The 12,752-nt window shown below is 40.4% G+C and overlaps 1 protein-coding gene and 1 pseudogene across 1 annotated transcript; one reads left to right on the plus strand and one right to left on the minus strand.

The window, feature by feature from the left end:
* Window positions 1-1,369: 1,369 nt before the first annotated feature.
* On the minus strand, window positions 1,370-1,927 carry LOC100064551 (interferon alpha-2-like). The gene has a single exon (XM_001916512.4). The coding sequence runs from the start codon at window positions 1,925-1,927 to the stop codon at window positions 1,370-1,372; it is 558 nt and encodes a 185-aa protein (XP_001916547.2).
* A 1,778-nt stretch (window positions 1,928-3,705) lies between these two features.
* On the plus strand, window positions 3,706-5,849 carry LOC100064579 (interferon omega-1-like; annotated as a pseudogene).
* Window positions 5,850-12,752: the final 6,903 nt, after the last annotated feature.

Genomic DNA, 12,752 nt, shown 5'->3' on the forward strand with positions numbered 1-12,752 from the left:
GAATTTCTTCCTTGCCAATTTGGATGTCTTGTGTCCTTCACTTTTATGGGGTAATCATCAACAATTAACCATATTAAAAGTTACCGACCCCTATCCTTTGGTTCTTTGGTATCTCCTTGCCGTCTGACGAATGGTCATTTGCTTCCTGGTATCTCCTCCCACCTAATCAGCATTTGGCTGAAAAATTATGCCATACACTAACCAGAATCCATTTTCAGCTTGAATACTACTGATTATGAACCTGAGAGGTGCTGTGTCAATTCACTTCATTTTTCAGAGATATACCACTTGATAACCTCAGTTTTCTTCTCCTTAGGCCAGATCTCTAGAAGACTATAAACAACTTGAGTACAGAGTAAGGTCTTATTCAACTTTTTACTCTCGCACGGAGCATCACACCTACTATATAGTACAGTGTAGGAGCTCAAATGATATTTGTTAAGTGAATAAGAATAGTGATGATAAAAAATATTAAAAACCAATTGTCGTGGAGAGTTTTGAGAGTCAAATAAACTAATGAACAAGAATGTATTTTGGGAAAAAAATGGCGTTCCAAGGTAAATTATGAGGAAGTTAATTTTGTTTAGAGGGATACTTTCTTCAATTTTGTGGTTGAAATGTATAGAATAAAGAATAAGAAATGAGACTTCAAGACCTGTGAAGTGTAGAAAGCTTACTGACCCTCCCTTCCTCAGCCTTCTCCACGATTCTCCAGTGTCCACATGTATGGATGGACTTCCGATAGCTTGTATGGTTCATGTGTAAACCTTGATGCATCTCCCGCTGTTGGAGGCCCCAAGCAGGTAATGGTGTCGATGCCCTGGGGCGTTCTCCTCAGATCTTCCTTCCATTTCTAAGCCCTGTCTTGGGAGTCACATCCAATCTCTTCTCAAAACGTCCATGGTGCTGTGGCCCATGCTGGGCTGCCCCTATTCTCTCTTCATTCAGGAACTTTGCTTAGGTTACTTAAGGGATCATAAAGGGTTAAGTTTTTATTCAAAAAGTGTGTGCAAGCAAAATTACTTTTTAAAAATTGCTTTTATTTCTCGTAACTTAAAAATGAACATTAGCCATGGACAAAATAGAATACTAAACAAGTGTTGTATGAACAATAAATATATAAATACTATAAACAGCATAAATAGTTCAAATAAGTAAACAAATTATAAAAATTACAAAAGTGTTTTGTGGATTTCTCTGTCCTGAACAACTTGTAAATTATAACACGATATAATTTTATAATAATCCCATATATTTCCTATGACTTATTTTTCATCTGGCATAAAAGTAGAGATGAAGCTTGCACTTTGAGTCTCAGGAAACAGCCATTTAGTCTAGCAGATGAACTGTTTCTAGTTTTCCTGAGGTTTTATTGGCTGAGTTTTCCGGTGAGCTTGTTCATGAAGAGCAAGCACCTTCTGATTTCCACCCTGACGACCTCCCAGGCGCAGCCGCTGTAGTCTTTCTCTTTCAGATACAGACTGATTCTTCGGAAGTACCTCTTCACAGCCAGTGTGGAGTTCTCACTTCCCAGGGCTGACTGTTCCGCCTTCGTCTCCTTCCCCAAACATGTCTCCAGGTCATCCAGCTGCTGATAAAGGCCAAGGAGGAATTTGTCCAGGAGGGTCTCATCCCAAGCGGCACGGGAGCCAGTGGTGCTGAAGAGATGGAAGGTGTGCTGGAGCATCTCATGCAGCACAGCTGTGGCTTGTGTCTTCCCAAGCTGGTCCCCATCCACAAGTATCTGAGGAAATCGGAAGTCAGCCCTGTCCTTCAGACACAACAGAGTGGAGATTCTCTCCATTTGACTCAGAAGTGTGATGGTTTCCTGATTGCCCTGTCTCAGAGGCGGGTCACAGCCCAGAGGGCAGGCAGGGCAGGAGCCCAGCATCACCAGGGCCAGCAGCACAGAGACTGGGAGGGCCATTGGGCAGCTGGAGGGCTCTGCAGGGCTGCCTGAGGGGGAGTCTCAGCGAGCTCTGAGGACTTTGGGTGCTGAGTGCCTTTTACATAGTGAGTATAGACACTTTCATTTTCTGGGTTTTTCCAGTTTTTTGTCCTTTCCTTTCCCTTTCTATTTTTTTTTTAACGAAGTCAATTAAAAATGTGTACTTGTTGACTTGATGGGGCACTCCAAACCACACCGTATCTACACAGTATTGTAAGATAGTTTTCACACCTCCTCGATTGGTCTTCAGTGGAAAAGCCTTGAGAAAGTAGGAGAAGGAAGAAACATTCATACGATAATGGGTGGCTTTTCCATGCCATCAGGATATATAAAAGTGCTTTTAAAAGAGAAGATTTGGGTTTTCCTTAGTTTTTCATTATTTACACTTTTCCTCCTTCTTTAAAAAATTTCAGATCTGAAGTTAAGATATCTTTATCTTAAAGATATCTTAAACTCACTGAAGGCATTGGTTTGCAGATAAGATTTGTCAAAAATAAATAAGGTGAACTTATGGTCTGCTGGGCACTCTGCTGGGTGCTGGTTTCCCTACAAGGTTCAAGTTTGCCTGTGTGTGATTCTCTCTGTTCTCTACCAAGTAGGACCTTCCCCACTGAAAACTCGGCCTCGGTCATTGTGCAGTAATGCAGATCACCTCATCTCCTTGGGTATTGCATTGGCAAGTGCTGTCCTACCTCATACTCAGGGATAACGGGGCTGCAATGGTGTTCAAAGCTGACCATCACATGTCTTCATTGAATCGGTAACACACAGAGTATTTTAATGATATTAATGGCAGCAATCTTCAATTACGCACAGGCTGTCAGCAAAGTGTTTCACAAACATTATTTCATTTAATCTTCACAGCTTCCTGGTGAGATAATTACTATAATTATTTACATTTTGCAAATAAGGAAACTGAAAACTCAGAGGGGTTTCATAACTTGCTAAAAGCTGTGATTTATTTCGGAAGTGGTATTTTGCGCTATACTGTTCCGCCTTCACGTTACTCCTCATTGACCTTAAGCATTCTCCTTTAGCTACACTCTGTACACCCGTAATTGAGTAACCCGTCTAATTATTTGTTTAACATCTAACTACCCTGACAGACTGTAAGCTCCCTGAGGACAGTAGCGCGGTATCCCAGTGTCCAGCAAGGTGCCTGTCACAGAGGAGGTACACAGAGGGCTCTCTGTCCCACAGCAAGTACACAAATGACTAGATGTTCCAATGAGGGAGTAGACATAAAACCTGGGGACCGTGTCAGAAAACGGGATTCGTCTTAAAACAAAGATAGTAAGAGTAAATTTTAAGTGGATACTTTAACCTCCTGGATAATTTATGAAAATATCTCAGGTGGGAACAGGAAGTTTCAAAGAAACAGTAGAACTCAACAAACACATCACGTGAAAGGCAGGACTGGAGCTTAGCAAGTGGAAAGGCAGCTATAGCCCCTTCAAGTGTGTTGTAATGTGTCTAGAATGCACGAATGCATTTTCGGCGACTAGGAACAATGGGAATTGGAGAGTAAGAACCTGCTGAGTGTTTCTCTAAGACAAGAAGAATGTTGTCGGAGGAGACAGCCAAGCTATTGGCTGGGGCAGTGGACTGTGGGGCTAGGCCTGGGGTCATGTCACAGCTCCAGCTGACACTTGCCATGTGATCTTAGGCACGTCAGGTTTCTCCTCTGTTATACGGAAATGATGGTCGTAACTATTTCACTGCGTTGTTGTGTTGTGATGATGTAGCGTACCATAACGATGCCTGACAAAATGGGCACGCACTATCTGTCAGCTGTTCCCACAATGGAGAAACGTAACCTGTCGAAGTTTGGGAACTGGATGGAAGCTGCCCTGAGACGATCTGCTTCCCTTCCTTGAATTCTCAGCTCACTAATAAACACTTTTATTTCTAATCTCATCGCTTATGTGAACATGAGCATGTGTCCACATGACAGGGAGTGTCCTGTCCAAATGACTAACATTTACTAGCCTTCAGGGAATAGCTAACCTCTCACCGAAAAAGAAATCAATGAACAGATTCTCTGATTTAGCAAAGCTGAAAACTAGCCCTTCAGGTAACAGCCTGCCTTCAAGAGCCGGCTGCCCTCCTCTGCACCTGCCTGCGGCTACAACAATCCCACACAGGCTGGTTTGAAACCTGTCTCTCTGTAGAGCTCTTACTCCCTGACTTGGGTAGTTAAGTGACATTTTTTTGTTTCGATAAAGAAGATGTCGTTTCTTTTCTTTCATTTTCAGTGTTGACTTTCCAATTTCCTTTGTGCATTCCTTTTTCACACTGCTGACTTTTACTTTCTAGGAACGTTAAAAAAGAGAGGAAAGTTCTGAGTCTTGAAAATCATCAGGAACTATGTGGCCTCTTCTTTTCCCTTACATTTTCTCTTCCTGTTTTTGCAGCAAACCTCAAAGTGGAAATAGAAAAGATTGCAGGAGTATTAGGACAACTTTTACAAAGTGAAAAGAGAAATACAAAGGAAGAGGTAAGAATTTTGACATTAGGCAATTTTAAACTTTGATAAAAATAGCAAAAAAAAAAAATGTGTTGCTTAGCCATGACTTCGACAAAGCTAGGACAATGGCCTGGGCTGGGACAAACCGTCTGCCACGAAGCAGCAAAGACATGTTCCAAATACTTGAACATCTGGGCGGTGGTGGTGGTTGCACTTTACTCTATGTGAGGGCAGACATGGAGGTTTCACCATCTTGGTATAGCCTGATCTCAACGTAATGATTGGCACAGAGTAAATACTTGGTGATGTTCTCAATTACATAGAGTAAATAAAACTAAATTTGACAAAATAAATATTGTGCAGCAGAGAATAAGGTGAGAACTATGCCTGTAAAGATCAGGTATCTTTCACATCTGATCAACACTTCCAAGAGGGATATCTAAAGGGAGGAGAAAGAAGATTTACAAAAGAAGCCTAGCAAAGCCTCCTTAAAAGTTGTTCTTAACATCAGGGAGAAAGATCCAGATGTCCCTATCAATAGTTCAAAGTTGGTTTTTGCTGAGATGATAAGCATTTCCTTGAATTAGGACTTCTCAGCTTTTAATGAATAAATTTCACTTCAGTTGTAAGAATATACAAAGAGTCGAAGGTAATGACAACTTTCCAGGTTCTCGAAGAGAAAGGAAAGTCCAAAATGGGGAAGTACAAAGACCTGGGGAAAATTTAGAAATGAATACTCTTGTGCTGACTATTTAAGAGGCACCTAGACAGAAGATCCTCAGAGAAGCTAGACAAAAGCTCTCAATCTCCCGTCTCAACCAGAAGAGCTGCGTCTTGGCACTTACCAACGGCTTTCTCAGTCTCTTCCCTGATGGCACTGGTGGTGATCTCCTCCAGCCCCGTCTCCTCCATGAGCTGTGACCTGCCTGCGAGCCTTGACTTGAGAAAGCAGGAGACCCTCAGAGTTCTGCACCAGATGGAGACAATCTCTCCTCCTTCCTGTCTGAAGCACAGGACAGACTTCAAATTCCCCCAGGAGCAGCTGGATGGCAGGCAGTTCCCAGAGGCCCGGCCACGTCTGTCCTCCAGGAGATGCTCCAGCAGATCGTCAACCTCTTCCACACAGAGCGCTCCTCTGCTGCCTGGAACACGACTCTGCTGGACCGACTCCTCACGGGACTCCATCAGCAGCTGGAAGACCTCAACACCTGCTTGGATGAGCAGACAGGAGAGGAAGAATCCGCCCTGGGAACTGTGGGCCCTACACTGGCCGTGAAGAGGTACTTCAGGAGAATCCGTCTGTACCTGACAGAGAAGAAATACAGTGGCTGTGCCTGGGAGATTGTCAGAGTGGACATCATGAGATCCTTCTCTTCATCAGCAAACCTGCAAGGAAGATTAGGAATGAAGGATGGAGACCTGGGGTCACCTTGAAATGATTCTCCTTGCCTCATGTGCCAAGCCACCCTTGCACATGTTTTTTGTCATTTCAAATGGCTCTTATTTCTTCACAGAATTTACTGAATTTAATTCAACAAATATTTTGTCAGTTGTAGTAAGCAAGAATATGTAAAAAATGTTCAGGTCCTGGAGCATCAGTGCCTAAGAGTGACTGCCCTGATGTTTTATTTTATTGTTTATTAATTTATTTATCTATATTTATTTATTTATTCTTGTGTCTTATCATATTTATAGTTTCATATAAAAGATCTTCGCCTTTTATCGTAGTAAAATTTAGAAAACCTCTTCACTTTTCCATTTTACTAAATTTTCATTTTGTTTTAGTTATTAAATTGTCATCAAAGAAAACTTCTGGAGTCTGTTTATCCTTAAAACCTAAACCCAAACCCTGGGTTTCCAAACCAAATCAAAGAATGGAGGTGCTTTCTCTTCGTCACGAGCTCATAAGATAACTCAGGACGTTAAGAAGGAACCTGATTCTCAGTGACGGATGTCCTAGGTCAGGCTCTTAATTGCTCAGACTTTTCCAAAACTGTTATGTTTTCTTCAGCTATAAAATAATTTGAATCATAATTGACATACTCTACCAGTAATATTAAGCATATCTGTGTTCAACCATTTCCAGAAGTAGAAGAAACGTAACTAGTACCCTGTGGCTGAACTTCATGTTATAAAATATTTATTCATTTATCTATTTACATTAATTTACCTATTCATTTTTATGGTACTTGCATTTAAACGTTCTATTTTTATATAATAATATGTTCACATTCTCTTCTTTAATAAAACATTATGTTTTTATGTATTAAATCTCTTATATGACGTTTCTCTGCTCTTTTTCTTAAAAGAAAACCTTCCCCAAAGTCCTAGTTCTGCAATCTAAATGTGAAAGTACGTGGCGCAGTTCATTCGTTCATTCATTGGCCTTGGGGATAGAGTCTTGAGTGTGAGATGTGTCGTCCTGCCCTTATGGAGCTCCGCTGGAGCAAAGGACATAGCCATTAAAGAAGTAGTTATAACGTATTTACATTTGGTATCTGGGCCACACAGCAGAAGAAAAGATGCCATAGGAGGGAGCATCCTGGGTGGTGCATTTAATCTACCGTTCAGTTTTCCCTAGGGAACTAATAGGAAGTATGAGACTTGAAGGATGAGTAGGAGTTTGTTAAGCATCTTGCAGAAGAAAAATTTCCCAGAGTATGGCGTCAGCCCCGTGGCCAAGTGTTTAAGTTCGAGGGCTCTGCTTCCCATGGCCCAGGGTTTTGCTGGGCACAGACATGGCACCACTTGTCAGGCCACATTGAGGCAGCGTCCCATGTGCCACAACTAGAAGGACCTACAACTAAAAATACACAACTATGTGCTGGGGGAATTTGGGGAGGAAAATAAAAAAGCAGGGAAAGAAGAAAAAAGAAAGATTGGCAACAGTTGTTAGCTCAGGTGCCAATGTTTAGGGAAAAAAAAATGTCCCAGAGTAAAAAAAAACTGCATAGAGAGTGGCCCTGCAGGAGGAAAGGCAAATTTGCAGAAGCGAAAAAGACCAGTGTGGGTGGACTGTACTGACAGATGGGAGTGTGGCATGTAATGAGGCTGGAGACATGGAAAGAGGCCCCATGACTGACTATGTTAAAGATGTTTGACTTTATCTTCAGAGCCAAGGAAATTGACTCTAGGATTTAAAGCCAGAGCTTGATCAGAGCAGGTGCGGGGAAATCCTTTAGAGTAGCAGTTCTAAAAGCTCGGGCTGTGGGTCCCTAGGGGTCCCCAAGACACTTTCAGGGGATCCACGAGGTCAAAGTTATTTTTATAATAACGTTAAGACTTTATTTCCCATTTTCATCACATCAACAACTTACACTGAAGGTGCAAAAGCAATGGTGGGTAAAACTGCTGCTGGCTGAGTGTCAATCAAGGCACTGACACCAAAATGGACTAGTAATTATTCTGTTTTTCACTGTACAATACTTGAAGTAACAAAAGTGCCAGGTTCACTTAAGAATGCCATGGATGAAATAGTAAGATCATTTCTTTCTCTATTTTTCTAAGGTATGCTGTTTGGTTAGGAGGAATAGAATGGCCCTGAGCTAACATCTGTTGCCAATCATCCTCTTTTTTTTTTTTCTCCACAAAGTCCCAGTACATAGTAGGATATCCTAGTTGTAACTCCTTCTGGTTCTTCCCTGTGGGATGCTGCCACAGCATGACCTGATGAGCAGCGTATAGGTCAGCGTCCAGGATCTGAACCAGTGAACACTGGACTACTGAAGCAGACACGTGAAATTAACCACTACGCCACTGGGCTGGTCCCTGAAGTAGTAAGATTATTAATTTGATTACTTCTTGACTTTTGAGCACACATCTTTTTGATTTCCTGTGTGCCAGTCTTAAAATTCTGTGTGACAAGCACTTCTACTGCTTGCACGGTGATTTTTTTGAGGAAAAGCATTCATATGATCATTTGAGTTGAGCTAAACTAGACACTCTTCACAGAATCCATTTTTACTTGAAAGAATGATGACAAACTATGAGTAGTCAGACTCGGGCATTTGATAGACATTTTCTCAAGATATTTATAAAGTGAACCTGTTCTTCAAGGAAAATATTTGTCGTCAATGACACCAGTTGAGCTTTCAATAGAAAATTAGAATTTTAGAAAATGTACCACTGTGAACTTGACAACCTCCCAATACTTCAAGACTTTTGTGAAGACAACAGTCATGGTTTTAACAAATGAACTACTTGGTTATACAAATTGAAATATAAATACATTTGTAAGATCTGAATATCTCAGGGAACCAATAGTTTCCTAATGACCATTGCACATAATACAAAATCCTGCATGAGTAAACGAGACCTACTCAAAGAGTAAGTCAGATTGATAGATTTTCATGTGACAGAACTTTAAAAGTTCATTGTTTTAGTTTTAGACTCCTCCTTGCAACTAATCCTTAAGAAACCAGCACTAATGGAGGTCTGGTGTGATAAGCGATGCATTATATAAATACATTGTCCAGTATCAAATCATCTCTATATGTCTAAGATACTCTTCTTAATCATGATGAATGAGTTTATTAATGTGATTGTGAATTCTATCACGGCAGAAAGTATACGGAAATGGGAAAATACAGATGGGGTTGAAACCATAGCTCTGCTATTTAATAGCTTATGTTCTGTTGCTCTTGTACGTAGTAGGTGGTCAATAAGTGATAGTAATTATTAGCTAAGGACATGCAGTAGAGAATAAGGTATTGTTTAAGAGCTTGGTAGGATTGTGGAGAAGACAACAGTACTTCCTGTAAAGTGTTTAGCACAGTCCCTGTTGCAGAGTGAACATTCAATAAACGTCAGCTTTTATTATCTACATTAATGCTATTTAGAATTCTTTTATTGACTTTAATGAGTGAGGTCAGTCTATGTTCACTTCATATGTTTGATAAAGCTATGAGTTTACCTCAGTGTGTAACTTTGACTGCTTTTGCAAATTTTAAGCATAGTGCTTTAACGTCCATTACTTACTAAATTTCTCATTTTATTTTTTCTCTCTGACTTGACTGGCCTTTATCAGTATGATTTTAAATATCTCAGTGAGTGGTTTAGAGATTATTTTAACTTCAGGCATTGTGATCTGAGCGTGCAACTTATAGTATTTTTGCTCTGGAGGAATTATTGATGTTTCTTTGCAGTCTAAATTATGATGATTTTTGTGATGACTAATAAATATTTGAAAGGTTGTGTTTCTTATTCTAGGTTAGACTGCCCCAGAGTCTCAGCTATTAATTTACTCTGAAATCGCATATTCTGATTCCTCTTGTTCTTGCTATTTTCTATATTATTTTTATAGACTAATAGCATTGTGCAAAGATTTCAAGGCTACTATCATGTTTCTGTTCACATTTCTATATATTGCTGAATATTTTTGCTCAATGTTTTACATGATTTGAATTTTACTTCCATGCCTTTTATAATTTAATTATAGATCCTATTCTTTTCCTACATACTGACCCTCCTTCTCAAATTTCACACATTCATTGGACATCACTATTGATATTGAGCACTATCAATATTTCATTGATATTAACACTGCTGTCTCTAAGTACTTTCCTTCGTTTTCTTTTCTTGCTGTGTCTTTGACCAGCTTTTATTTTGCTGTTTCACTAGTGTTTAATATTATTTGATTTTAGGCTTTTCTCCCCATGCAAAGTGATAATGGAGTTTGTGTTTTAAGCTAATCAAGTTTTTGCTTTTAGTAGTAAAGTGTAAATGGTTTATATTTATTATCTTAACCACTCTGTTTGATTCTCAAATTTATTGATTTATGCTTTACTTTTGACATTATTTTTTTGCTTGTCCTACTCTCTCCAAACTCCAATTGCCATAAATTTAAAGACAATATATTTGTAAAAGCAGCTTAAATTTTCTCTTTATTTGGAATGGCAAATTGCATAATACTTCAAAAAATAGAATTATAAAGTATTTCTTTAATTTTAACTGATTTTACTATTCACTACCAGTTCTTATTGAGACATTACTTTTAGTCAGCATGGTAACTGTGCATATGAATCATGCTATGAATACATATGCACCTGAATTTATGTTCATATATATACACACATGAAAAGGTCTAAAAACTTAATGAATAGATATTAACTCCTTACTTTAGAACATAAAAATATATTAATTTTGAATTCTCTTAGAATGTTACTAAGTTGGATGCTAAATTAGTGCCATATAGTCCAAATCTAATCATGAGAAATATGTAGGAGTTATGTGGTCAATAAAGTGGTAATCAACTTGAATTAAACAATCCTCATTTTAAGACGAAGATAAGCAATGAGTTTGATATTCTTGTCTAGCTTGTAACCTGGCTCTGAAGACAGTTCTCATCCTGGAATGCAAAATCCTTTTGAATGATGATAATATTGTTGCCACCATTAGTCATGTTAGCTTCAGCCATGTTTTTCAAGACCTCTATTGAAACTGCAGCAGGGGGTTGACATAGGGCATGGGAAGATGGGTCACAGACTCCAGGTGAAACCATTAGAGCTCTAGCTCCCCCAGGTGATGGGAGGAAGCTATGGAAGGACCTACACTTTTTAAAGGACCACCTTGAAGGAAATCCTTTAACTCTTTCTTGCTTGATCTTCCCGTAGTCAGATTTTCCTTTTCAGGGGAGCTGAAGAGTAAATAATAACAGAAGGGTACCCACTGTCCACCCGAAGACGTATTTCTTCTAGAACTTTCCCATAGAATCCCAGGTAGGGAAATGACTTCAAACAGCAACTGGACCAAGTCTCCTGTCTTCTCATAACGGGCCAACATCACATAGAGAAATCACCTGAGACCCACACAAGTTAAAGGTTTATCTAAGAAATCTGAGAACACGCGTCTGCCAGGGCAATTTTCTTTACGTCACACCACATGTAATTTTATCTTCCCTAAGTAAATTTTTTCTTTCTTCCCCTGCGGGAAACTGATATGAACTGTTGATCATATGATCTTTATTGATAGATCAAAATGGTTTATTGTCGAACATCAGACTTTGTAGAGAGCTCCCTGAAACCCCCAGCTCTATCCTCCGATCTCTCAGTGTATCCATTTAGAGGTCGAAACTGTCAATTCAAAAATAGTCCTCTGAGCACTAAGAGAAGGGGAGGCAGATGTTAATTCTCAAAACATCTCAAGTAGCGCAGACATGACAAAGTGTGTCAGAGGCGATCTTAATCGATCATGGCCCAAGTGAATGGCATGTGTTGGCCAAGAAAGGAGAAATTATAGGGTAGAGTAGATTAGACTCTCATGAGTGTGTAGTGGACCCTTTGAGGAGCTCTGCAATATTGGCGTCCCAGTGTTCCTCCTCTTGTCCTCCAAAGAATGGGGACTTCAGGAACTGGACCAGGTTGATGGTGATCCTTGCTGGTATTCTGACCCTCAGAGCTGTGAGTGTGTTCTTTAGTTTCTAAAATTCATCAATCTATCCTTGATCTCATAAAATAGGACCAATAGTATCTGAGAGATGACTGTGTGCCAGGCACATAAAAACCCTCACTACCACCCCGGGTAGGAGTCGTTGCTGATGAGAAAGTACAGACTCGGGTTAAGTCATTTTCCTTACAGCTCAAATGGGCAAAAACAGCACCTGGAGTTGAATTCAGGTCTTTCTGACGTGAAAGCCAGCATCATCTTGTCTCTCAGTGTGCTGCCTTTCCACGATAGAAAACACCATTACAAGCAAATGGCCTGTACTATAGATGACGGGGACAGCAGATTTCAATGCAGGCATCATGTTGAGTGGGAGCTGCGGCCTTGGAGTCACGACAGGGCTGGATTTGAAGTTGAGAACTACCGAATATCCTTGACATGTGTCTGGTTCTGACAGCCTAACGGCAATCATGAATATGTTTCAGGTGCGACATAATAAACACCTGGTCTTGTTTCTGCCCTTGATATCTCTAAGCAGGCCAAAGGCATCATCAGCTCATAATCTTCCAAGCCAGAAGTTTCACTGCCATTCCGTTCTGTATCCCTCTTACGCAGCAGGTCTGATCAGAATGCCTGCATTGAGGTCTTACATAAAGGCAGGATGAACTTGTGTTCTGTTGAAATATGGATACTTTGATGTTTATCTGAGCAGCTCAAATTAATCTCTGAGAAGCGATCCTTTGCAGAGAACTCGAAAGCATGAAGATTTCTTGTTTTTCAGACCCAAGAGACCAGGAGGAGTTGGAGCAAGGCATCACCAGCACCGTTAGCGAATAGATTCCCCAATTGAGTTCCGTGATTCAGCAGACACAGTGACAGCGAGCCTGTGCAGCCAGGGCTCAACAGGGCGCGCAAACCCCCTCCGCTGCCCCCAGCGGCCGGCAGGGGGCGCCCGCA

This window comes from Equus caballus, chromosome 23 (assembly GCF_041296265.1).
Source record: "Equus caballus isolate H_3958 breed thoroughbred chromosome 23, TB-T2T, whole genome shotgun sequence".
Classification (NCBI taxonomy): Eukaryota; Metazoa; Chordata; class Mammalia; order Perissodactyla; family Equidae; genus Equus; species Equus caballus.